The sequence below is a fragment of the Lissotriton helveticus genome, chromosome 10 (genome assembly GCF_964261635.1).
Source record: "Lissotriton helveticus chromosome 10, aLisHel1.1, whole genome shotgun sequence".
NCBI lineage: Eukaryota > Metazoa > Chordata > Amphibia > Caudata > Salamandridae > Lissotriton > Lissotriton helveticus.
Window position 1 is genome coordinate 326,040,236 of NC_136071.1, and position 25,887 is coordinate 326,066,122.

The 25,887-nt window shown below is 45.6% G+C and overlaps 1 protein-coding gene across 1 annotated transcript in view; it reads right to left on the reverse strand.

The window, feature by feature from the left end:
* The window catches only part of JMJD4 (jumonji domain containing 4), a 176,496-nt gene that overhangs the window by 18,477 nt on the left and 132,132 nt on the right, over positions 1-25,887 (reverse strand). The window contains exon 5 of the mRNA XM_078662476.1: positions 21,134-21,280. Coding sequence (XP_078518602.1) covers positions 21,134-21,280 — 147 coding nt within the window. The remainder of the gene's footprint in view (positions 1-21,133; positions 21,281-25,887) is intronic.

The following is a 25,887-nucleotide window of genomic DNA, read 5'->3' on the forward strand; positions in this document are numbered from 1 at the left end:
GTGTTGTTGAAGTGCAGTTGCGAGTAGTGGCCTTGGCAAAGAAGGCAACTCTGCTCATAAAAAACTGTGTAGCTATGCAAAGAAGTGCTTTTTTCTATGATATACAATCACAAGCTTAACAGAAAAGTGAATGTAGTGAAAAAGGCCTTTACACAATTGCAATGCACCATGCAATGTTTAATTTTTCAAAGTAAAAAAATGGTAGCCTTTGGAGCACTCCTCACATACTTAAAATGCATTTTCTCCCTTTTATTCTTATCTGGCATCACAGCTAAGCTTCTCTCTTACTTTGCACTATGAAAAGGGAACGTGCGAAACCCAGCAAATGGCTGAGAACAGTTCATTTGTTAGAAAAGGAAGATCTTATTAGACATGACTAACACTGTAATGTTATATATGCAGATTACATTTGGTTCATGCATAAAGTGTAAGCATTTTGATCTATATGCAATTGAAAAGTGTCCTAGCACATCATGGGTCGCACAAAAAATTGCCACAACTTTCTACACCATTGTATATGTTGCTTTGGATGTGTCTAGAAGCACAAGTTACTACTTGTGTAATGATATATCTGTAGGAGACATTAGTTAGTGATAGATTCCTTACCTTAGAATATCCCCAGGCGTCAGACTGGATCCGGAAATTTTTGCGTAGCAGTACCCTTGCGCGTCGGTAGGTGTCGTCTGCGGCTCCGCGTCCGTCGTCGGCGTCGTGATGGCGTCGTCGGGAGTACTTAGACGCTGCCTCCGCGTGCTGACGTCAGTTCTTAGACACAGCTTTTCCGCGCCAGAAGCGCTGAGCCATGTTAAAAACCAACACTGGTGCCATTGAAACTAGGGCCCTGAAAGGGGGGTAACCCTAACCCTAGATATCGGTTCGCAGAACGGGGAGGATTGGTGGGTCGGTAAGGAATCTATCACTAACTAATGTCTCTTACAGATATATCGTTACACAAGTAGTAACTTGTGCATCTGAAAGAGACATGTTAGTGATAGATTCCTTACCTTAGAATAGATACCCCAGCAATACCAACCCCGGTGGTGGGTCTGCGAACCAATAATCACACCAGAAAGTCCTGGAGGACAGAACGGCCAAAGAAGCCATCCCTCCGGACTTGGCTGTCCAGGCAGTAGTGTCTTGCAAACGTGTGCAGTGATGCCCACGTAGCTGCCTGACAGATGTCTTGTAAGGGCACTCCCCGGCCCAGGGCAGTTGTAGTCGCCGTAGCTCGGGTGGAATGAGCCCGCAATCCAACAGGGGGCTCCTTTTTAGCCAAGGAGTAACATGCCTGGATAAACAAGATGATCCACCGGGAAATGGTCCTCTTGTGCACCGCTTTCCCCTTCTTAGCGCCCACGTAACCAACAAAGAGTTGGTCATCCACCCGGAACTGGCGTGTGCGATCTAGATAGTAAGAGAGCGCACGTTTTAGGTCCAGACGGTGGAGCCGCTCTTCCTCTTTAGAGGGGTGCGGAGGCGGAAAGAAGGTTGGCAAGGTGATGGACTGCCCGATGTGGAAGGCTGTGACAACCTTGGGCAGGAAAGATGGCTTAGTACGTAACACAACCATGTCCGGATGGACAGAAAGGAAAGGAGGAGTACAAGAAAGAGCCTGGAGCTCACTCACTCTCCTGGCAGAGGTGATGGCAACCAGGAAGGCAGTCTTCAAGGTAAGAAGACGGAGAGGACAGTTGTGAAGTGGCTCAAAGGGAGCGCACATCAGAAACGTAAGAACAAGGTTCAAGTCCCACTGAGGCATCACAATCGGAACTGGAGGGAATGTGTGTGTGATGCCCCTCAGAAATCGATTTACAATAGGGGACTTGAACAAAGAAGGTTGATCAGGCAGCCTTAGAAAGGCTGAAAGGGCAGAAAGGTAGCCCTTGATAGTGCCCAGAGCAGAGCCCTGCTGGGCAAGAGAAAGAAGGAAGAGAAGAACCTCAGAAAGAGGGGCAGCAAGAGGATCCACAGCCTTTGCTGTGCACCATGCCACAAATCTGTTCCACCTGCAGGCGTATACCGACTTAGTGGAGGGACGCCTGGCTGCCAGACTGACATTACAGACTTCAGGAGGCAAGTCAAATGGCCTCAACTGTCGCCGCTCAATCTCCAAGCATGGAGGTGGAGACTGGACAGGCTCGGGTGGAGGACCGTCCCCTGCTGCTGCGACAGAAGGTCCTCCTGAAGAGGCAGACGAACCGGGGATCGACTGACATACTGAGTAGCTCTGGATACCAGTACCTTTGTGCCCAGTCCGGAGCCACAAGGATGACTTGTGCCCGGTCGCGCTTGATCTTCTTCAGCACTCTGGGCAGAAGTGGTATAGGCGGAAAGGCGTATAACAGACCGCAACTCCACACGCGACGAAAAGCGTTGCCGAGCGAGTGCCGCCTTGGAAATTCCAACGCGCAGAACTGATGACATTGCGCGTTCTCTTCGGTGGCGAATAGATCTAACCAAGGCTCTCCCCATTGCTCAAAGAGGCCTTGCGCCACGTCCGAGTTCAGACGCCATTCGTGATCCATCATGCACCGACGGCTGAGTTCGTCCGCCCTGGCGTTCAGAGAACCTGCCAGGTGTTGAACCACCAGGGTCACGCCCTGCTGTTCCAGCCACTGCCAGAGGCGCAGAGCCTCCTGGCAAAGGGTCCACGACCCCACCCCGCCCTGTTTGTTGCAGTACCACATGGCGGTGGTGTTGTCCGTGAACACCTGCACTACACTCCCCCGGACAGAGGGGAGGAATGCCTTCAGTGCTAGACGAATCGCCCGCAGCTCCAAAAGGTTGATATGGAGCTGGACTCCGCCGGAGACCAGAGGCCTCTGATCTCCGCCTCTCCCATGTGGCCTCCCCAGCCCCGGAGGGACGCGTCCGTCACAACTACGTGCTCCGGCTGGGAAATTGAGAGGGATCTGCCACTGACCCAATCGCGGTCCGTGAGCCACCACTGCAGCTGTCTCGCAGTGACCTCCGAGATCAGGACGTGGTCGGACAGGTTGCCCTGATGCTGGGCCCACTGAAACTTCAGGTCCCACTGCAGAGCCCGCATCCGTCACCTGGCATGATGCACCAGTAGGATGCAGGAGGCCGTCAGCCTCAGAAGCCGCAGCGTCAACCTGACCGAGACCCGAGATAAAGGCTGAAATATCGGAATCAGAGCCTGAATATCCCGGACCCGCTGTTCGGGTGGAAAAACCCAAAACCGCGCCAAGTCGAGAACCGCTCCGATAAAGAGGAGCTTCTGAGAGGGGCACAGGTGTGACTTTGGCACATTGATGGAGAACCCCAGCTGGTGCAGGAGATCTGCCGTAGTCTGGAGGTGGCTGACGACTGTCTGGGGCGAGCCCGCCTTCAACAGCCAGTCGTCGAGGTAGGGGAAGACTGAAACCCCTAACCTGCGCAGATGAGCTGCGACCACCGCCATCACCTTTGTGAACACCCGTGGGGCGCTGGTAAGGCCGAAGGGGAGCACGGTATACTGAAAGTGCTCGTGGCCAACCGTGAACCGCAGGTAGCGCCGGTGGGCCGGCAGGACGGGGATGTGGAAATAAGTCCAACGCTACCATCCAGTCTCCTGGGTCCAGGGCAGCTAAGACCTAAGCCAGAGTCAGCATTTTGAACTTCTCCTTCCAGAGGAAGCCGTTGACGTTCCGTAGGTCCAAGATAGGGCGTAGGCCCCCTTTGCCCTTCTTGGGTACCAGAAAGTAGTGGGAGTAGCAACCACACCCTACTTCTGGCCCAGGAACGCGCTCGATGGCCCCCTTGGCCAAGAGGGCCGTAACTTCCTCCTGCAGAAGTCGCAAATGATCCCCCGATACACGGTGGTTCTGCGGTGGCATGGCTGGAGGAGTCGCCTCGAAGGGGAGGGAGTAGCCCCTTCGGACGATTTGCAGCACCCACCTGTCTGACGTGACAGTGCGCCAGTGGAGGTGGCGAACCCTGCCCCCCACTGGCGTCACATGGGCCTGAAAGCACGGACTAGGAGGGTTTTGAGGCGGATGCAGCGGGGGAAGGTGTGGACTGACCTCGCCGTTGACCCCGACCGCCGCCACAGCCGTTTCCGCGGCCGCCACCGCGTTGGGTATTACCCTGTGGAGCGTGGCTGGCAGCACGTGTGGGGACACCCCTTTCGTGGCCACGAAAGGAGTGAAAGGCAGCCGATTGCTGGCGCGGGGCCGAGAGGCCCAAGGACTTGGCCGTAGACCTGGAGTCCTTAAAGCGCTCAAGCGCATGGTCTGCCTTGTCGCCAAAAAGGCGAAGGCCATCAAACGGCATGTCCATCAGTGTGTTTTGGACAACGGCCGAAAAGTTGGCGGACCTCAACCAGGCGTGGCGTCTGACCGCCACTGTCGTTGCCATCGCTCTACCTAGTGAGACGGTGGTATCCAGCCCACACCGGATAGAATATCTGGCTGCATCCCGGCCCTCCACAAGGGCTTGGCCGAGTTTGGCCCGTACCTCCAACGGACACTCTGGCAGCACTTCTGCAACCGTATCCCACAGAGAGTGGGTGTAGCGGCCCGAAGAGGCATGCGGTGTTGGCAGATCGCAGTCCCAGACTAAGGGACTGCTCGTACCTACGTGCTGACGGGAATGCGGTCTGGGAATTGGAAGCCTGGATGACCAGGCTCTCGGGGGTGGGGTGGGTGGACAGGAAACATGGGTCGCCCGGAGCCGGGCGGTGGCGTCTGGCCACGTTCCTATCTACGGGCGAACCCGTAGCGGGCTTGGACCAAGTGCCCAAAAGAACGTCGGTTAAGGCCTCGTTAAACGGCAGCAGAGGCTCGGCTGAGCATGACTGCGGCTTAAGGACCTCAGTGAGGAGGTTAGTCCTCAAGGTCGCGACGGGGAGCACAAGGCCCAAGGCCTTGGCCGCCCTCATCAACACCACACTATAGGTTGCCCCCTCCTCCGTAGCCACGGTAGGAGGTGAGACAAAGCCAGTGTCCGGCGAAGTGTCCAGACCACTGGCATCCCCCAAGTCACCTGTCCAGTCCTCCTGGGACTGACACTCCTGTGTCAGAGGGTCCTCAGACCCCTCCCAATACTCCTCATCACCCATCTCCTGGTACTCAGGGTTAGAAAAGGATGGGTCCGGTTCATGGAAAGTAAACTCCCCGAACGGCGTCTGAAGCGGCGCCGCATCGGCGCCGGAACCGGGTCGAGGGAGGCATCGGGGACGGCGCTGCCCGAGGACGGCGCCGGGGGTGACACCTGGGGGGTCGGCGCCAGGGAGGTCGTTAAGTCCACCGGCGACGACCCGGATCCGGAACCGGATCCAGCGGGGCCCTGCGGCGCCGGGTCCAAAGGCGCCGGCGGCGTCGGAGCCGAAGCACTCGACGGCGTCGGGGCCGAAGCTCCCGACCCGCTAGGACCCCCAGACGGGTCCGCTGGGCCCGAAGGCGCCGCGGAGCCCGTCGGAGGAGAGAGGAACCTCATGGCCATGAGGAACCGCTCGATCTCCCCCGGCGTCGCGTTGGGCCCAGGGACCGGAGGGTATGAGGCCGGACGCGGCGCCTGCGACTCCGACGGAGCCGCGTGGGCGGTGCCACCTGAACTCCCGGCCGCGTCGCGCGAGCGTCGGGGGGAGTCGGAAGAGCGATGACGTCTCTTCGACTTCTTGTGCTTACCTGACGACTTCGACCCTGAGGAGTGATGTCGACTCCCGGAGCTATGATGGCTCCGCTCCCGCGACCGGTCCCTCGACCTCCGTCCGGACCGGGACCTCTCTTGGCGCGGGGCCGACTGCCGGAGTTCGAGTCGCTTACGGGACCGCTCCCGTCTAGCCTTCGAAGTCAGGGCCCGGCAGTCGGAACAGGTCTTGTTGTCGTGGTCGACGCCGAGTCAGTGGAGACACCGACGGTGAGGGTCCGTGACCGACATCAGCCGGTCGCAATCCTCACAGGGCTTAAAACCAGGCATCCCTACCGGCACCGTTTCGGAGTCAAAAGATCAAAAAAGTTTTAGTCAAAAAGTGACTAAGGTACCACTTTTTCCGGATCTGCGCTGCTGGCGCGGAAAAAAGAAGAACTGACGTCAGCACGCGGAGGCGGCGTCTAAGTACTCCGACGACATCATCACGGCGCCCACGACGCCGACGACGGACGCGGAGCCGCAGACGACGCCTACCGACGCGCAAGGGTACTGCTACGCAAAAATTTCCGGATCCAGTCTGACGCCTGGGGATATCCTAAGGTAAGGAATCTATCACTAACGTGTCTCTTTCAGATTTAACTCTTTTTGTATTTTGCAAGGAAACACAGCGTTTTGGTTTGATCCTTTACATCTTGGCAACAATCACCCAGCAAATCTTTCTCCATTGAGTAACAATAAAGAACAGCAAATGTGGCTTGCTATCGCCAACCAGTAACTTAGCAGCTTAGGGAGTAGGTTTTAGTCCCGGTGGGAAGCTTCCGAACCAGCGATTTACAGCAGTCCACACAATGTTTACGTACCAAAAAAATAAACATACGCAGGTTATGGCGGGAAGAGCAATCTTTACAGCTATGCTAACTTTCTCTTTATTATGGCAAAAGTATCTTTCTAAACACAACTACGAAGTATTCAATGGTTCGTCACTACAAACCTCTTGTCGGACCCTTCTTGCTTTAAAAACAAGGGAGTTAAGTTTAGACGCCCATCATCACTCTCCATGTGAAACATAAATCCAAATTTATAATAATTAAAACACGAGGCTGATAAGGTCCCGCCTTTAAACCAGAACCCGTTTGAAAAAGAACCGGAGTCTCCCTCGCATCACTTATCACTTGGAGAGCTTTTGTTTGCCCACTCTGCTATCAGCTAGAGAATCTAAACTTTTAACCAAGTAAAAATAGGAGTTAATGCCACTGATTATCTCATGCGGGGCCTGCAACGCAACTAAACTCGGGAAAAAAATCATGCAACTGATTAATCTATTAAATGTACCAAAGACTAACAAAACATGCATAATTACGGAACTTAGACTAGCCAAGCCTCTTAAAATATGTTCAAAAACTATCAACTCACATTTGTTCGTATGGACCGTTTAAAGAATTAAGCCCCCAAACAAAGGCCAATACGCTATGAAGAATTAGGAGTAAATATTTAATCACAAATAGAAAATATATAGGAAACAAATACGAAATGATTTGTGTTGTCTTTCAGCGGGGAAATGCATGAGAAGCAAACGAATGGTACTTTTACAGGGAACAATTTATTTTTATCTTCATAAACGAAACTGGTCATAAAATGCTGTCTGAAAACGCACTTAACAACCTTAGGAGGAACATTGTCAGAGTCCAAATGCCAATCACTGAAAACTCTAGTTTAGCTAAAGTCACTTCCCATGAAGCCTGAAGCGGCAATTTAGGGCTTATAATTATCTGGCTAAGAACCCTCCCATCCGGGATGTCACTCACACTAGTTCTCATGGAAGGGGGTACGAGGGTGCTCTTTTGGCAGCTGCAAATGGCGACTACTACTACCAACGCAGAGCGTATACTCCTCCACACCACCATGGCAGCCCCCTACTCCTCACCTCGCACTGCTGATTTTCCATCTCCATGGCTTGGCTCGGCTCGGACTTCCGCTGTTCTACCGCTCACGCGCCGCTTCTATCTGACGCACCTGCTGCAGCAGTCACGTTTTATACCCTCGGATAAATCACAGCCAATTTCTGCCGCACGTAAGGCTCTGAGAGCTTCCCTTACACCAGGCGGACGGGCACACCCAGCTTCCATCAGATGAACAGCTCATTGGCTGGAGACGCCGTGACAACTCTCAGTGACACTTCATTCGCTAGGTGCCTTCAGCCATCCCATTGGTTAGGTACGCCTTTCCACGAGCCTTGACGCCTGTTGGCTACATACTCCTAGCTTCGTAATCATTGGCTCACCATTTCAGGAATTATGAGCGGGTCCCTGGTCTGATTTTACTCAATCTAAATTGGTTTTCCAAACTCTCATTTTATATTTTCAATGAACCCTAAATGTCCGCTTTCCTAATGCGGTTGGCCGACTACCCGTCCTTCAGCCCCAAGTATTGGCCTGAGATACGATTTTAAGGGGAGTCTCGGGCGCTTTCCAGGAATACAATAATGAAAAGCGGTATTAAAAGGGTGGGGAGGAGATTCTAACATAAAGTAACACAAGCACCGTTTCTCCCCTACCTCCTCCACCGCCGAGGAACGCTCAGGAATGACGGCACAAACGAAAAAAAAACTAAAAAAACCTGGGGCGGGAACAGGATACTGAATCCCGCCCCTCCAGGACTCCCTGACCTGCCTCATGGTTGCCAAGGCAATATTTCAAGAAATATTGTGGTGCTACCGTAAGGCAGGTCATGGAGTCCTCGAGAGGCGGTATCCAGAGCAGACAAATCTGCTAAACAGGAGCTTTTTCCAATGGCAGGCCTCCATTTCGAGAGGCCTGCCAATGGAAAAAAGGGGCGTGGCTTCACGCCGTACTGAAATCCCCTGCTCATAATATCTCTTTTCCTGCAGCAGCGCATGCGCTGCAACGCAGGCTTCGACCTAAAAAGGGAGCTCTGGACACAAAAGAGCGGTAATACCGTATTGTAATGGATAAGGCTGTCCCCAGGAAGAGAAATAAAGAAAGGGGGCGCCGGACGCAAAGAAGTGATAGCGCCATATTATAATGAATACGTTTGTCTGTGTCACATAGAAAACGACCTTCAAGGCCTGAAGTTATGTATAATGAAAACAACTGTATTTAACTAGTGCACACAGTAAAAAAGTACATAGGAGTTATCCATCTCAACAAACAAATTAGTTTTACTCCACCTAAGCTGCTAAAATGGGTCTCATTTCAAATGACCTACATCCATATGTATTCCATGCTTATCATCCCTTATCTGCCAAACGTGTGCGAAAGTAGAGAAAAGAGAAGGGGGATGTTGGTAGATTGAATTACATATAAGAAAAGGTGAATCCATACATATTTGCTTAAAATTTGATTACATTGTTCCATCATAATTTTACATTTACATACTTTCATTTAGAGATTAAGATTCATCGAGGGGAGGGGTAAGCATTGTCAAAACGTTATTACAAATTTCCAATAGATTTCCATTGATCGTCCAAAGGTTTTCAATTTCATGCTTCCACATAGATGTTGAACATCATAGAGATGGAGATATAAATAAACCGTCATCTGGTTTCCAACTTCCTGAGTGCAAGATTTCTCTCACCAAAACGGGCATTTTCATCTACCGCTGCGATGCAGTGAAATTTGAGTGTAATCATCTCCGCAGTTGCATGCAAAATGGTATAATGTACCGCTAGTGGGTAATTAGTATTGCCATTACGAATTGTTCTAATATGCTTTTCTATCCGTTCTTTCAAGGGCCTGATGGTATTGCCCACATAGATCAGATTGCAATTGCAGATAATACAGTACACCACATATTTGGTGTTACAGTTTATAAACTGTCTTATTTGATAAACCTGTCCTGTCTTGTAACCCAAGCTTGTTGTTCTATCTGCTGCATACTGGCTAACATTACACGAAGTACAACGATAGAACCCTGTGGGTCTAGTGGGAAACCAGGATTTAGTTTGTACTGTCTTTTCTGGACTGATGTATGTTGGGCATAAAGTATTTCTGAGTCTCCTGCCTCATCTATATGTAATCTGTGGTTTGTTAGATATATGCTTATCTAAGCTATGATCCAATTTCAAAAGGTGCCAGTGTCTGTGGCGAATTTTGAAAAGATCCTGACTGTGTGAGTTGTGTTGTGTAATCAGTGAAACATTGTATCTTTGTTGCTTTTTCCTTTTTATCCCTGTTCGTAAAAGGTTAGAAAGTGATCTCTTTCTTATCTTATTCACTGACTTGCCCAGTGTGTTCTTGTCATATCCTCTAGTTGTAATCCTAGATCTCAAATGACTTAATTCCTCCTGAAAGATCGTATCATTGCTACAGTCCCTTTTCAACTGCGTTATTTGCCCAAAAGGGATTGCTCTGATTTGTTTGGTAGGGTGGGCACTATCTGCATGTAGGATAGCATTACACGCAGTAGGTTCACAATACAGTTTACCTCTTCTATGTACAGGGTGATGTCCAAAAAATAAATCTATTTCTTACAGACCTGATGTATAACGCCCACATTATACAGGTTATTATTGAGGTGTGATACTAATTCATTGAGAGTGGCGTCATCCCCACCCCAAATAAAAAAAAATATCATCGATAAATCGCCCCGAAACATTTTTGATACTGTCATGTTTGAAGGACAGGCTCTCCATATGCGGTGCTGTTCAAAAGATCCCATATAGATATTAGCAAAAGAGGGTGAGAATTTGGATCCCATTGCAACTCCAGATGATTGCCTGTACCAACTACCATTATGTATGAAGTTGTTGTTTTCTAGCGTGAGGCGTACGAGAGTTAGAATCATTTGCGTAGTCTCATATAGAGTAGCATTTCGTTTGGATAGAAAGTAAGTCAGAGCTTCCATGCCCTTGTCCAAAGGTATGCTAGTGTATAAGGCATTGACCTCCAGGGACAAATGTGAACTTGTCTGACCATGTCAAGTCATCCAATCTGTTCAATAGGTCCTTTGTATCTGCGATAAATGCTGGTAGATTTTGTATTATGGGTTGTAAGAAAATATCAATCTATTCAGATATGTGCTCCGTTGGTGATCCAGTACCGAAATGATGGATCTACCTGGTGGCTGGGTGCAATTTTTGAGTATCTACGGCAGAGTATAGATACAAGGGGCTTGTGGTAATGGATTAAATAGATACTTAAATTCCATGTCTGTCAAACAGCAGGATTTACGCCACTAGCTTAGTTTCTTTTCAATAAGTGATGTTATCTACTAAAGTGGATTTTGCGGTATTTTTGTGTATGCATTGGTATCTGCTAGCTGGTTATCTATTTCCTTAATGTAGTAATCCTTATCCATTATAACAAGGTTGCACCCCTTATCTGCTTCTTTTATTACTACATCTGAATATCCTGATAGTTGTTGTAATGCTGTACGTTCGTCTCTATTAAGGTTGTCTCTACACTTAGCATATTTGTGGTGAAGTCTGTCCTCTAACCAGTGCAGATCTTTTGTGACAGCCTTATAAAAACCTATTACAAATGCAGGTTCCATAAATCATCTACACCGGTTAATCCAACAGACCCATACTTTGTTACCAAATTGCTAAATCAAGGACTAAGTAGTAAAAAACAAACCATGACCTTAACTGCCAGGCAACATACCATCTCTAGAGGTCTCTGCAAAAGAGAAAGCCAGAATAACACCAATCAACAAGTGTAAAAATTGAATAAAAAACAAGGATATACACATTTATAAATTACAACATAACATCCTGTTATACCTGCTGCTCAGCCAGTGTGACTGGGGTGTGGAATGTTAGTGTGTGGTGATGCTGTGGAATGTGGAGGTTTAAGAGAGTCCGTTGGAGGGTGGGCTGAGCAGCCGGAAGGCTGCTACTGGTGGGGCTCTTCATGATGACTTAATAAACATCATTCTTAATCTACTCGGGACTTCTGGACATCTGTTTAATTACAACACATCTTCAATACAGCCCCACAGCATGTCAATCACTTCTACACTTAAAAAAAACCTAAAAACACACTTTATGTTGCATCTCACCCACAATAAATGCCTCAGATATGTGAAGTTAGTTGCAACAAAACTAGAACCACAGCAAATGGAGCAACGCACTGTGGCAGGTATGAATATGGTTCAGACTTGGCTGCAATCCTGCAGCATTTGAAGGGCAACTACTACAGCTTTTAAGGGCATCTGATGTTTCAGAAGATGTCTCTTACTTGCACCGAACAACTCAGAGCAGAATGGACTGATATTCATTTGGCGATGCCTAATGCCCTTGCCTGGGAAGAAAAAAGGAGGAACATGAAGTTTTTACTAACTTCCTGGACATGCAAAACTCCCTGCATCGGTTTTATTAGGATTTTCCAGGTGTGATTAAAGTAGATTCCTTATTGGCAAGTCTCTCTTTGCAGAGATCAATCATTTCAGTAAGTTGCAAAGCCGATCCAGAAGATTTAAGAGTAATGAACTTTGGAATGCCCTCCTACACCAAAACCTCCAACATAGGTCAGTTTTTGCTTAGGGATTTCCAGACACTGGCTGAAACAATAAACACAGGGGACCACCATTCTTACCTCCTGAGTACTACATAACCTGATGTCTCCTTCTACACTTTCTGCACCTTACCAGCTGCAGAATCAGGCTCAAGGTAGTCATCATCAGGCTCAACAATGGCAACATGTCAAGAGCTATAGATACGTTTCGGGATATCTGAGTTCAAGCAAATAATATGCAGCTTAAACTAATGTTCATGCAGACTACACTGTATATGGCTTGGCTCAATAACCTTACCAGGAAACCCACTGAGGCTCATTATCTGACGCGTCCTATAAAAGTTCCATCCTGTGGAGGATGTTCTTTGCTTTCGGGGGTTATTTTGACTACTCTTTGAGAGCATCAGTGGATTGCTGCCACAGCCACGGACCTGACTCTGAAAAATCTCAAGTCTGATTCTCAACTCACCCTCCCTTCCAAAGCAAGACTTGCATCTAAGAGCCAACTGCTTTCTCTAATATTGGTCTGGAGATGCCATCCATTCTATCTTCTTCAATGGAAAGCTCAATCAATGGACCTGACTACAAAACTGAAAAATCGAGGCTACCCAAAAGATGTCCTTTCTAAAGGTTTCAAAAGAGCAAGAAACCAACCAAGGGAAGCCCTCCTTGAGGATAACTCACGACCACAAGGAGATATCCCTTTAACTTGTGTCACCACCTACAGCACGGCTTCAGACGCTGTTAAAAAGATTATTCAGAAACATTGGAGTATCCTCAACAGCAACAATAGGAACTGGGAAAAAACTCTTTTCTCATTCAAAAGAGGACGTAGCTTACGAGACAATCTGGCAAATACACGTCTTCTGACAACTACCATCATTGGAATGAGATCTGTGACTGATGCTTGGGGTTTACCAAGGGTAATAGGTCACTACCCATGTTTGAATTGTAGCATCTGTCATCTGACTACACATACTAAGACACTCAATCTTGAACAAGACAAAATATGGACGCAAAGAGCTCACAAGAATTGTAATTCGATGAACGTAGTGTACCTTATAACCTGCCCATGTCTCCTCCGTTACGTCGGTATGACAACACGCAAAGTAAAACAAAGGATTTGCGAACACCGCAGCAACATCAGGTGTGGTCGCATCACAACCAACCTGAGTGAACATTTTCTACAGAATAACCACACCACCAATGACATGCGCTGGAATATCATTGAGCAGGGAGATTCAAATAAAAACACACAGAGGATTCTATATGAAAAAGAACAAAGGTGGGTCTACCGCTTAGGCACCCACAAGAATGGCCTCAACGATAATATCCCGTGGGGCACAGTGCTTAGCAAGTAGAACCCTTTGCCCTTTACTTCGAAATGGGTGTTCACTTTCAATCCCTATGACTAGGTAAAGGCGCCTAAAAGACAATCTGTGTTAGACCAGATATCTCCTGCACATACTGCCACACTTTACAAACTACTAGTCTTTGTGTAAGGACTTTGTTATTTACACCGGTCTTCTACCGCTTTTTAGTCATTTTTGTGTGACTAATCTTTAAAAATAAAAACATTTTATTTTGCAGTCTGATGCTGACATATCTTGTGTCAAATAAACGATGCGTTCCAATAGTAACGTTTATACTAAAACGGGTAATTATTTTCAGCTACGGCCGATCACTGGAATTGTTTTTACCTGCCGGTCGTGGTCGCCTGTCCTATCTTTATTTATGTGCCTTCTACATTTGTGTGCCGTTACCTTGACTACACAGTATCTCTCGTGTAGCCTTCTTTGTTCTGCGGAATATGATAGGTGGGCTTTCAAGAATGCCTGGCAAGAAGCCTTCCAATAGGTCCTTCCCATTAACCACAGTAATTGGACGAGCCGCAACCACGTGAGCGCGACTCTAGCCAATCACGCGAGCCCTTCCCCAGGAGCCCGGCTGGCCTACGCCTCTACCGAATTGGCGGACTCCCTTCATTCTGCCTATATCTACCCGGGAGACCCAGGAGTCCTTGTTCCTCGGGGTACGGTTGACGAGGGCGTCTCTAGGTACCAAGAGGGTGCCTAGCTTCCAGGGCGTGAGTACAGCGCGCTACAATTAAGATAAGTACCTTTCCCTCCCTCGAGGCTAAGATTGCTGGCCATACTGAGCCTCCCCCCCTCTCTTTTTCTTTTTTCTCCCAACAGGGTGTGCCGATTAGCTACCACCCCCCTCCCGAGACCCATGATGTGCTGTAACTAAGCACTTTTGTAAGGATTTCTTATATTCGCCCTCTGAGCAACCTAATAGTGTGTTTTTTTATTAGCCCTGCAACTATCATCTAGTTTAAGTATGTTTGGAGATATTTTGACCCAGTATCTCGAGACTCTGTTACTGATTGTAATATATCGACATAGGCCCTTCACTTCGTTTCCGCCCGGATTGATGTATTTACACACAGAGACCCATTTTTGAGGTCTCCACTTGGTAACAGCTAAATCTGCTATGAGCACAAGTATATCTCAACTGTCACTCGTGCATTGGTCGTGCCTTTAATCTGTGTCCGTTATCCTTCATATACATTTTATCCTGACCATTTGGCGAAACCAATAAAACCATTTTTTTCGACTCAATTGGCCATTTTATCCATCACCTCACAATGACAATACCAGCTCCACAGTAACCTGGCGTTGAAGCACACCAGGGTGGCATTCGGCCACTCCTGGTGGGGCCCAATGATGAAACATGTCACTGACCATGTCGGTGAGTGAGGGCCTTCATCAAAACTTATTATGGTTTTCCTTCAAACAACAGAGTTAATACACTTTTTGTTGCTTCAACCTGTAGTCATTCCTTTCATTATGACGCTCCTTTGTTGTAGTTAAGTATCTTACTTGCATCGAACAACTCAGAGCAGAATGGACTGATATTCATTTGGCGATGCCTAATGCCCTTACCTGGGAAGAAAAAAGGAGGAACATTAAGTTTTTACTAACTTCCTGGACATGCAAAGCTCCCTGCATTGGTTTTATTAGGATTTTCCAGGTGTGATTAAAGTAGATTCCTTAGTGGCAAGTCTCTCTTTGCAGATATCAATCATTTCAGTAAGTTACAAAGCCGATCCAGAAGATTTAAGAGTTGAAGTGGCTTTGAACCACTTCTTTTCCACAATGAACTTTGGAATGCCCTCCTACACCAAAACCTCCAACATAGGTCAGTTTTTGCTTAGGGATTTCCAGACACTGGCTGAAACAATAAACACAGGGGACCACCATTCTTACCTCCTGAGTACTACATAACCTGATGTCTCCTTCTACACTTTCTGCACCTTACCAGCTGCAGAATCAGGCTCAAGGTAGTCATCATCAGGCTCAACAATGGCAACATGTCAAGAGCTATAGATACGTTTCGGGATATCTGAGTTCAAGCAAATAATATGCAGCTTAAACTAATGTTCATGCGGACTACACTGTCTATGGCTTGGCTCAACAACCTTATCAGGAAACCCACTGAGGCTCATTATCTGACGCGTCCTATAAAAGTTCCATCCTGTGGAGGATGTTTTTTGCTTTCGGGGGTTATTTTGACTACTCTTTGAGAGCATCAGTGGATTGCTGCCACAGCCACGGACCTGACTCTGAAAAATCTCAAGTCTGATTCTCAACTCACCCTCCCTCCCAAAGCAAGACTTGCATCTAAGAGCCAACTGCTTTCTCTAATATTGGTCCTGGAGATGCCATCCATTCTATCTTCCTCAATGGAAAATCTTGAGCCCCAGCACATAAGAAGAAATGTTCGCATGTTGGGATGGCTTCCTCTCCAGCAACTGGTTGACGGGCTATTTTATAGCCGATCAAGCAGCAAGCTTTTATTCAAGGAGCTTTACTCTTGCAGGACAACCATGTGGCAGATCGGGAACCACAGGAGGAACCGCGATGTGCTCTCAATCCATCTTCTTCCTTGTTCAGAAACCATCAGGGACTATCCCTTCTTGAACTCAAGGAAGGGAGCTACTTTATCATTTATAAGCCTTTCATGATAGCATATACATTTTCTGTTTTCAATCATCCTGATGTTAGATTAGTTGTCTGACTTGTGTTCATCCAGGAACTGGCTATTTGATGAGACCTACCCACAACAAAGTTATACAACTTTAACCTTACGTGGATGAGTGGGTAACTATGTGCCTTTTTCTCAAAGGCAGAGGGAAAGGTCAGGCAAGTTTGCAGAGTCTTTCAGTCTCATAGCATTTTAATTAACTTAGAAAAAAACTCTAAGTGAACCATCATATACTGGACTTTATAGGGACCTACGTCTGCACACATCTGGGGACAGTGTTCTAGGCCACAAGATTTGTGTCTCAAACCTTCATCACCTGGCACTATCCTTCTGGGGAGGAAGATGGCATCATCCACAAAATAGCTCCAGATCCAATGGTTATGGCAGTCTGCACCCATGTGGTCCAAGGGACGTGAATTCCCTTTAGCCCATTTGTCCTCCACCTCCTGAACCATTGGTCTTTCTCCTGGGGCAATCATAATGCTTCTTCAAGCAACAATTAGGCTGCTGTGGTATGGGAAATGGTTATTGTACTGACAATCCGAAATGGAGGCAAGTATTTCCTCAGTAAAGATAACCTGCAGTGGTTGGAACTAACTATCTCGACATATTGACTGAGTGGGCCGGACAGTCACTGTAAGGAGAATAGTAATAGAGAAGTTCTCGGACATGGCTTAGTCTGACTGAGTTAATTCTTTCTTGAAGAACTTAACCCCTTCACTGCAGGGGTTATTCCCCCGCTATGCTGGGGGGAGGGGGGCGCGCACAGCGCCCGCATGCTCATGACGAGCTGAGCTCGTCATGAGCTACGGAGCTCCGGTGCTCATGACGAGCTGAGCTCGTCACAGGTGCATTGGCTCCCATGGAACGCTCAGCACAGCAGGGGAATTCTCCCCGCACCTGAGCGTTCCACGGCTCATGACGAGCTGAGCTCGTCATGAGCACCGGAGCGCCGTGGCTCATGACGAGCTCAGCTCGTCATGAGCACCGAAGGTGTTAATTATGGTAGGCCTACTATTGGGATTTGTCATGTTGATATTAACCAGTGCAACAATTCATTGTGTACATACTTAGCCATAATGCATGAATGTCAGCATCATTCATCTTCAATTATTGGCTGCGAGTGCTACACCATATGCCAACTTATTGAGTGCAGCAAAATGCCTCAAATTAAGACAGATTTCAGAGTGCGCTCTGTATTTGGCACTTTGGGACAATTGACAAGGAACTGCTTAACACTGGCACCTATTTCTTAAGCATAAACATGTGGGGAGCGCGTGTGAACACACTCCACTCCCATGTGCACTGCTCATGAGGATATCAAATCCAACTTCATTTCAAACCATTTCACCACTTCACATTTTTTTCATTGTTCATCTTTTTCTGTTTTTTCGTTATATTATTATCACTTTTGTCCAATCCACATAGTCCTCGTACTGCATTTAAGTAACTTCTCATATTTCAATGTGCCCATCCGGACCTCTTTTAAAATAAGATCTTAGTGCACCAAAATGTTCAGAGCAGCAATCTTTTTATTTTATGTAAAACCCAATGCATTTCGGGCTATGGTCCAGCCCTTCGTCAGGGGTAGCTGAAAACGGACAATTTTAATTAATACATTATTTTTAGGATAGTATCAATATTATTTACAGCCTTTTTTTTAAAAAAACATTTTCAATACAAGCGATCTCATACCCAATATTAGTCAGATACTACATAAATCAATGCTGCACAAATATGTGAGACGCATTCTCATCCACAAATGCATGATAAACAATAAATTCGACCTTGCTTACATCACTTTAAGATGTCTATTTTATCAACGGGGAGTTTAAATTACCGTGTGCTCAAAAACTGTTTGGCATCTTAAACTCCCCGTTGATAAAATAGACATCTTAAAGTGATGTAAGCAAGGTCGAATTTATTGTTTATCATGCATTTGTGGATGAGAATGCGTCTCACATATTTGTGCAGCATTGATTTATGTAGTATCTGACTAATATTGGGTATGAGATCGCTTGTATTGAAAATGTTTTTTTAAAAAAAAGGCTGTAAATAATATTGATACTATCCTAAAAATAATGTATTAATTAAAATTGTCCGTTTTCAGCTACCCCTGACGAAGGGCTGGACCATAGCCCGAAATGCATTGGGTTTTACATAAAATAAAAAGATTGCTGCTCTGAACATTTTGGTGCACTAAGATCTTATTTTAAAAGAGGTCCGGATGGGCACATTGAAATATGAGAAGTTACTTAAATGCAGTACGAGGACTATGTGGATTGGACAAAAGTGATAATAATATAACGAAAAAACAGAAAAAGATGAACAATGAAAAAAATGTGAAGTGGTGAAATGGTTTGAAATGAAGTTGGATTTGATATCCTCATGAGCAGTGCACCTGGGAGTGGAGTGTGTTCACACGCGCTCCCCACATGTTTATGCTTAACTAGTGTATTCGGGCTTGCACAATCCCAGGGACGCACGCATTTTTAGAAATCTCTTGGCGGAAAGAAAATGGATTAAAATCGATCAAATACGGAGTGCGGACCACCAATAATGTTTATGTTAATAATTAAAGCCCCCCGTTGGTCATTGCGCCCACAATGAAAACTCAGAAGTCGCAAGAAAAACATCCGTGAATCCACATGGAATTGAACTGTGTTCGGAGCCACAATCTCTAGAGGCGGCACTTTGTTAACATGGAAGGATATCAAAGCAGCCAGGATTGAGATGGATAAAGGGACATTTTGTATAAGCGTTTGTATGAGCGTCGTTATAAGCGATTTTTTAACAAGTGTAATTAGGCATAAATACTATGGTGCATTGTGGGACACGCAGTAAATGATGTAAACTGAAAATGCATCAAGCTTCGCGAGGCAATGGGTGGAGCAGGATGTGGTTTTTTTTTAAAACGTAACTTTGCACGTGTGGGAGATTCAATTATCGGCAGCGCGCAGGGCGAGCCGTAAGAGATAAGAAAACGAGCAGGTACGATAGGAACGAGAATGGGATTGCTTTTAAATGTTAAGAAACACTAAGTGGGTAAAAGACTAACGCGTATCGTACTAGCGAGTGAGCAAGGCCAAATAACTGTAGTTTTGGGCAAGCGAATAGCGATTAAGCGTCTGCTAAATAGTATATTTTTTTAATGTAACCGTTTAATGTTGAGCTTTTAACATGATGCCAAACAGTTTTTGAGCACACGGTAATTTAAACTCCCCGTTGATAAAATAGACATCTTAAAGTGATGTAAGCAAGGTCGAATTTATTGTTTATCATGCATTTGTGGATGAGAATGCGTCTCACATATTTGTGCAGCATTGATTTATGTAGTATCTGACTAATATTGGGTATGAGATCGCTTGTATTGAAAATGTTTTTTTTAAAAAAAGGCTGTAAATAATATTGATACTATCCTAAAAATAATGTATTAATTAAAATTGTTCGTTTTCAGCTACCCCTGACGAAGGGCTGGACCATAGCCCGAAATGCATTGGGTTTTACATAAAATAAAAAGATTGCTGCTCTGAACATTTTGGTGCACTAAGATCTTATTTTAAAAGAGGTCCGGATGGGCACATTGAAATATGAGAAGTTACTTAAATGCAGTACGAGGACTATGTGGATTGGACAAAAGTGATAATAATATAACGAAAAAACAGAAAAAGATGAACAATGAAAAAAATGTGAAGTGGTGAAATGGTTTGAAATGAAGTTGGATTTGATATCCTCATGAGCAGTGCACCTGGGAGTGGGGTGTGTTCACACGCGCTCCCCACATGTTTATGCTTAACTAGTGTATTCGGGCTTGCACAATCCCAGGGACGCACGCATTTTTAGAAATCTCTTGGCGGAAAGAAAATGGATTAAAATCGATCAAATACGGAGTGCGGACCACCAATAATGTTTACCTATTTCTTAACACCATTTATAGTCTTGCTAATGTATATAAATTGGGTTTAAGTGAATGTTTTCGCACGAGGCGATTTGCTAAAGAGCTGCTATTTACTGTACATTACAAGGTGTAAGTTACCTGCAGGAATTGTATTTATAGCGATTCCATGCATTATCAGTGATGGAATTACACGAGTGGAGTGGTGTGGCTCACTGGTTAGAGGCGGCAGACCCGGAAGCAGAGAACGGCCCGGGACCAGGATTCAATTCCTGACGCGGCAGGGTCGTGGACCAGGGTCAGTGGACTTGATAATTCTCGCCTTGGTGCCTACTCTAACCAGGGATCACACTCGGCAACTCTGGGCATTAGCTTGCCTCATCTCTACAACGGCCCCCCACCTTCGCCGGGGATGCCTGGTTTCACCTTGGAGATACTCAGTAGGGACCATCTCACAGGGATAGCCAGGACGGGTTCCCCAGCGGTCTACAGCGCCACGACGCCTCAGGGCAGCAGTGCGCTTTACAAGACACATACATACACGGTACTCACTCAGTACTAGGACCAGGTATTAACATCTCTCTGCCAAATTCCGGCAGGTTCTTTGCCCATTGTGTCAGCTGATTAGACTTTTAGCCTTTGTCAATCCTCTGGAGGGTAGAATCAGCCATATTTGTATACCTTAAGATGAGGCAACCTTTAAAACTAAACTCCTCATATATACCATCTACACCTACACCACGCTGCCAAGGTGCCTATCATCCTGTGGGAAGGCTGTGAAACAAGTATTCCTGTCCCCCATATTCCACAACCAGGGGACAGCTATCTTTGCTACACTACAAATATAAATACAGTAATGAGCTGAAAATGTTAAAAACTGGCTTTAGCACTCATGTTGGGCAATTAGGTAGCTACTGCAAATAAAAACGACATACATAATACACCCACATCCTTTTCAGGTTCTAGAAATAACACTGCTGCTTCCTAAAAAACATGTATACCAAATTAAAGCTTAAGTATTGTAAATAATTTTTGCAGGTGTATGCAAATATTGCACAGCGCTCATATTAACTAACTGGCTTGGACTAAGTTCAACAAAGGAAATAAAAAATACATTTCATACCTGACAGTGCAGTTGCCAGTCAACCATTGTCTCTTTCCATTCACGTATCTCCTGTTGGACAGCTTGCAACTCTCCTTGGAGGAAATGCCACATGATGGACACATTGCAGCCATTTACCCAGTTATGGTTAATGGATATGGTGTCTTCCTGAAGAGACAATACAATCTGTCAGGTTACTGTTTTCAGCAAAACTACATTTCTTTAAATATATTACTACTGAGATGTGCATTACTTGACATGAGTGAGCGTAAGAAACTAAAATGAAGGAATATAAAAAATATAGGAGCTACTAGATAGAATGAAACAATATTCTGTACACAGAGCAAATCTTCTTGTAACCGATAATTTCTGTTAAACTCTTGCTAGTCATAAGCAGATGTCTATACGCAATACAACGCATAACTGGTCCTTAATTGGGAATATTTAGTGTGTTCTAGAATAAATACATTGTTGTAGAGTTACTTGTGAACCTTCCTAATTTAAGCTTCACTGTTCACAGAGGTACACTGTGAGCACTATAAAGCAGATATAGAACATACCACCGTCTCTGTAGATGATGATCCTCTTTTGGGTGGTCCCCCCACCTCCAATTTTTGCCCTATCTCTTTTTTAACTTTGTACACTTTACCCCTGCTATACGGAAATAAAGCATATGTGTTCCCCCCTTCAAACATGCCACAATTGACGTAACCCTAATTGACATATTTAACTTTTCGATAAAGCCATATTATATGCTGCAGAAATACATATATTGCAAGGACTGTTAACTGTCACTTGTGGACTGCAGCACTGATTGTACTATCCACTACACTATCCACTACGGTGACTGAGAAAATATGACCTCAGGCCTACCATGTGTAGCCTGTTTGCAGCAACCTAATACCTTCTGTACAGACCTGTCAAAATAACCAGGGGCAGCTCCTCCGCTAAGGAGGAGGGGCATCGTGCCACTGCTCTCAGAGCAGGAAAAATAAAATGATAATAACGCCGTAATAATTTTATTTTTCGTAGGTTCAGGGCTCGGTTAGGGCGGGGCAGGGCTGGTGGCACAAGTGGAGGAGTGCTTTGCACACTCCAAGTACGCATGACGGTTTGGCTCGCCGGCCCTCTGGGGCCAGCCAAACAGGTATGCGCGCTTTGTGTTCAAGCATAGGCTCCCTGTCCCCATCTGAGCACCGAACCACGGCGCTCAGCCCAATCACAACGTTGCATTGCCAGAACGGTACCTTAATGAGGTGTGAAAACTGCTCACAGTGCAGGAACAATGGCCTGGGTGTGGTGAAGTGTTTTTCTTCCCCTGCAGGAATATCAAAGAGAGTGGACCCAGGAATTTCATTAACTTGTACAGGGGCTTGCTCTTTCTCATGTAAATGTAAGATGAGACCTGGAGAAGGCAACCCTTTCGTCTCCTTAGGCAGGCTGCCATCAACCTCATCAGAAGGGAGCTTCACCTAAACCAATTTGGAGTGACTGCAAAAGAGGGGACTGCTCATTTTAAAAACCATACCTCTGGATGGGCAGAAATGATCCGCACTAGAGAGTGAAACTTTGGAGTAAGCTGTCTATTTCAGCAAGCACCTGCATCAGAAATAGACCACAGGGAAAGGTCTCCTCTGCAACACCCAGCCACAAGAGAGGATTAGGCTGTTGTGGGACGCGACTGCCAGGGACCACAAGTCCCACAGTCCTCTCTGCCTGGCTAACAGCTGAAGCAGCTTTGTGTTATATAAGTGCGTGGGTGTAGTAAAATATCTGATGATTGGCTAGGTTTGTGGCAATGGAAATTAGATTTTTTGCATTACTGCCTGTAAGTGCATTTAAGGTGGCTCAGTAATTGTGTGGGCTGAAACGATTTTGTCTTAAACTAGCAGCTTAATTGTTTAAAGGTTGTGTAGCTGAAGGGAAATTGGGGAGGTCGCTAGTTGAATATTTATATTTCTAGCTCTCTTATTATTGTGTTTTTACTGTTGAATTCAAAAAGGGACTTGTAGTCAACCAGTTTATTCCCTACAATGCCTTTAGTTTTCTTAGGTGATAGCATCAAAAAAGGTATAGCCGGGTCGCTTTTTCTCTAAATAACAGGTTATCTTCCATTTGTGTGAAGGGAAGGCACACGAGTAGTTAATATCATAGTTACCCTAGCCATGTGGAAATGGAAAGCAAATGGCAAGTCCCTGGACACGGGGAAAGCAAAGAAACAGCCGAGACACACAGCGGAAAACTGCACATTGGATGAAATAAATGTGTTTTTGGAAGAAGTATAAGGGCTTCTAGCTACTAAGGACATCAAAGCGACTAAGGACAAAGAGAAGCAACAAGGGAAGGAAGTCATTCAATCCATCTTTAAAAAATCTGAGACATAGATACCTTGACATACAACACAGCAAATAGTGATACTGGTACAAACACTTTGCCCAAGGTATCAGAGGGATAGCAGGATGTGACATTAACCCAGTTATCGGATCCATCTGCTGTCACATATGTAATAATGACGGAATGTAACAATTGGTTTGAGGGTCTAAGGACCCTGGATGAGCCAATAGAGAACCACACTCATACCAACTTTGTTAGTTCATAATAATTTGTTAGCCACAGAGAAGGGGCTCCCTAATAAACAGAGAGTTGCCAAACAACAGCAGTTTCTGGGCTAAATAAATATATGGGTAACCTGACAAAGATTATCAATTAAAAGGTAGATAAGTTGACAGCTTTGGTAATGAAGCTTTGTTCTAAACTGTCTTCGACCAAAGAGAAAGAGCCTCCTACTTGTCCTAGAAATTAATCAGATTTGGGAGTTACTCCATCCAGTGCATCAAAAACATTTTCCTTGAATAGGTCCTATGTAACAAAGATGTCTGGGCTCACAGAACAGGTAGGGAGCGGCCTATGTCCCTTTTTGAAGATGGCCGTAACAGCAATACACCAAAGGGAAGCAAATTGAACTCCAGAGAGTTTTTAAGGGGCAAAAGATTGGATGATACACAATACATGAGACAGGCTCCTTTATCACCAAACCCAAAGAAATACACAAGACCTGCAGGAGGGCAAATAGAGTATTTTGACATATACATGATAGATGTTCCAAAAATCCCACTGACTACTAGAGAAAGCCAGGACTTGCTTACTAATAAAGTAATTTATTGGCTTAGGAAAGTGAGGAACTGTAGATCTGTCAAAAGAGACGATATAATGAAAGCCACTATGTTTAGTAACAATGAGCGATTGAGGCACCACATTAGTTTAAAATTAGCAAGTCATGATTTAGTTGAAGAACTAATAGGTCTGCAGCACCGGTATAGTCCCCCTACAGAGTAACAAATAAAACTTAAGTCCAACGCCTCTGATTGTATACCATGATCTGGTAAGCTAAATTCAGCTGCTGGTCACCAGTCCTCTACTCCCTTCGCTATTGTGGGGAGGGGATCAGTCCGACCTAGATTGACAATTAGGAATCCAGCCAGGTGCCATCAAATTCTCCCAGCTGACCTTTGTAAAAACATCAAAAACCTCTAAAATAGCATTTCCTCACAATCAAATAGGAATAAATGTAAAAAAACGTAACTTAGCAACCTCAGATAGAAGAGTGGAAACACACATTGCAATACAAAACTCTGGGGTTAGTTCAAGCTCAATTGACACTATAGAATTATTATCTTGGAATATTGCAGGGTTTAGAGCACAGCTGAAGGTCCTGGAGTGGGGCACTTCCATATAATTGTCCTGCGGGAAACATGGAATCTAAAGCCTGTGTATAGAGCAGGATACATCACTTTTGCATCCAATTCAGGTCCTTCAACCACGGGGAAGACCTTCAGGTGGGTTGCTGATACGGCTCAAGATGAAACTGTTCCCTAAAGTAAAAAGACTGCCATCAGATTGTGGAGATTTATTGGGTATTACCATTCCGACAGGCTCCACATTGTGGTTTGGGCACATTGCAATTTTAAATGTCTATATTTGTGCTATCCAGAAACTATTATTCAGGGATGGTGACCCAATTATGATGTATGGTTGAGTCCATACAGCATACCCATCTTAAAATTATTGCGGGTGAATATAATTCAAAACTGCCTGAGGTCTTACCCTTTTCGATGTTATGGAACAATCTCATTGGACAAAGGTAGTCCCAGCCGACGACACAGAACATGGGGCAAAACACTCTAGGACTGTTGATCAAATTGTTGATCCGATAGTGTCCTATGACTTGAACATTGTAAATGGCTGCAACCAAGTCTGACCTCCCAACTTTCAAGTGGGGATCGTACACTAGTAATACAGATTAAATTATATTGGATAGACTCCTATGGTCTTCCTTATTTGACATGGGGGTGCCCCCTAGAAGCGACAGCAACCATGAAGCACTAGGAGCCTATTTCTGCATTAGTTACTTTATAAATTTACCAGCACTGGGCATTACTACTGCTAACAGTAGATCTGTTATGGGTAACAACGTGAAATGGGCTTTATTAGTGGGCAATTATAAAATGCAGTCACATATCTATAGTCCTTTTGTGGAGAGTTTGGCCCCCTTTGAAATAGCAGACCCAAGTACTATTAATTTTGTAGAACTTCACTGGATCTTAATGGGGCAATACGTCCAAACCCCCCTGGATGGTACACAGGTGCCTGTAGACATGCTAAAAAAGTAGTCATTGAAGAGGCATAATTGGGGAACCGCACGGAGATTTCCAATGCCAGAAAAGCCTATATAGCACAATTACTAAAGGCGAAAAGGGCATGGAAGGAAATTCACT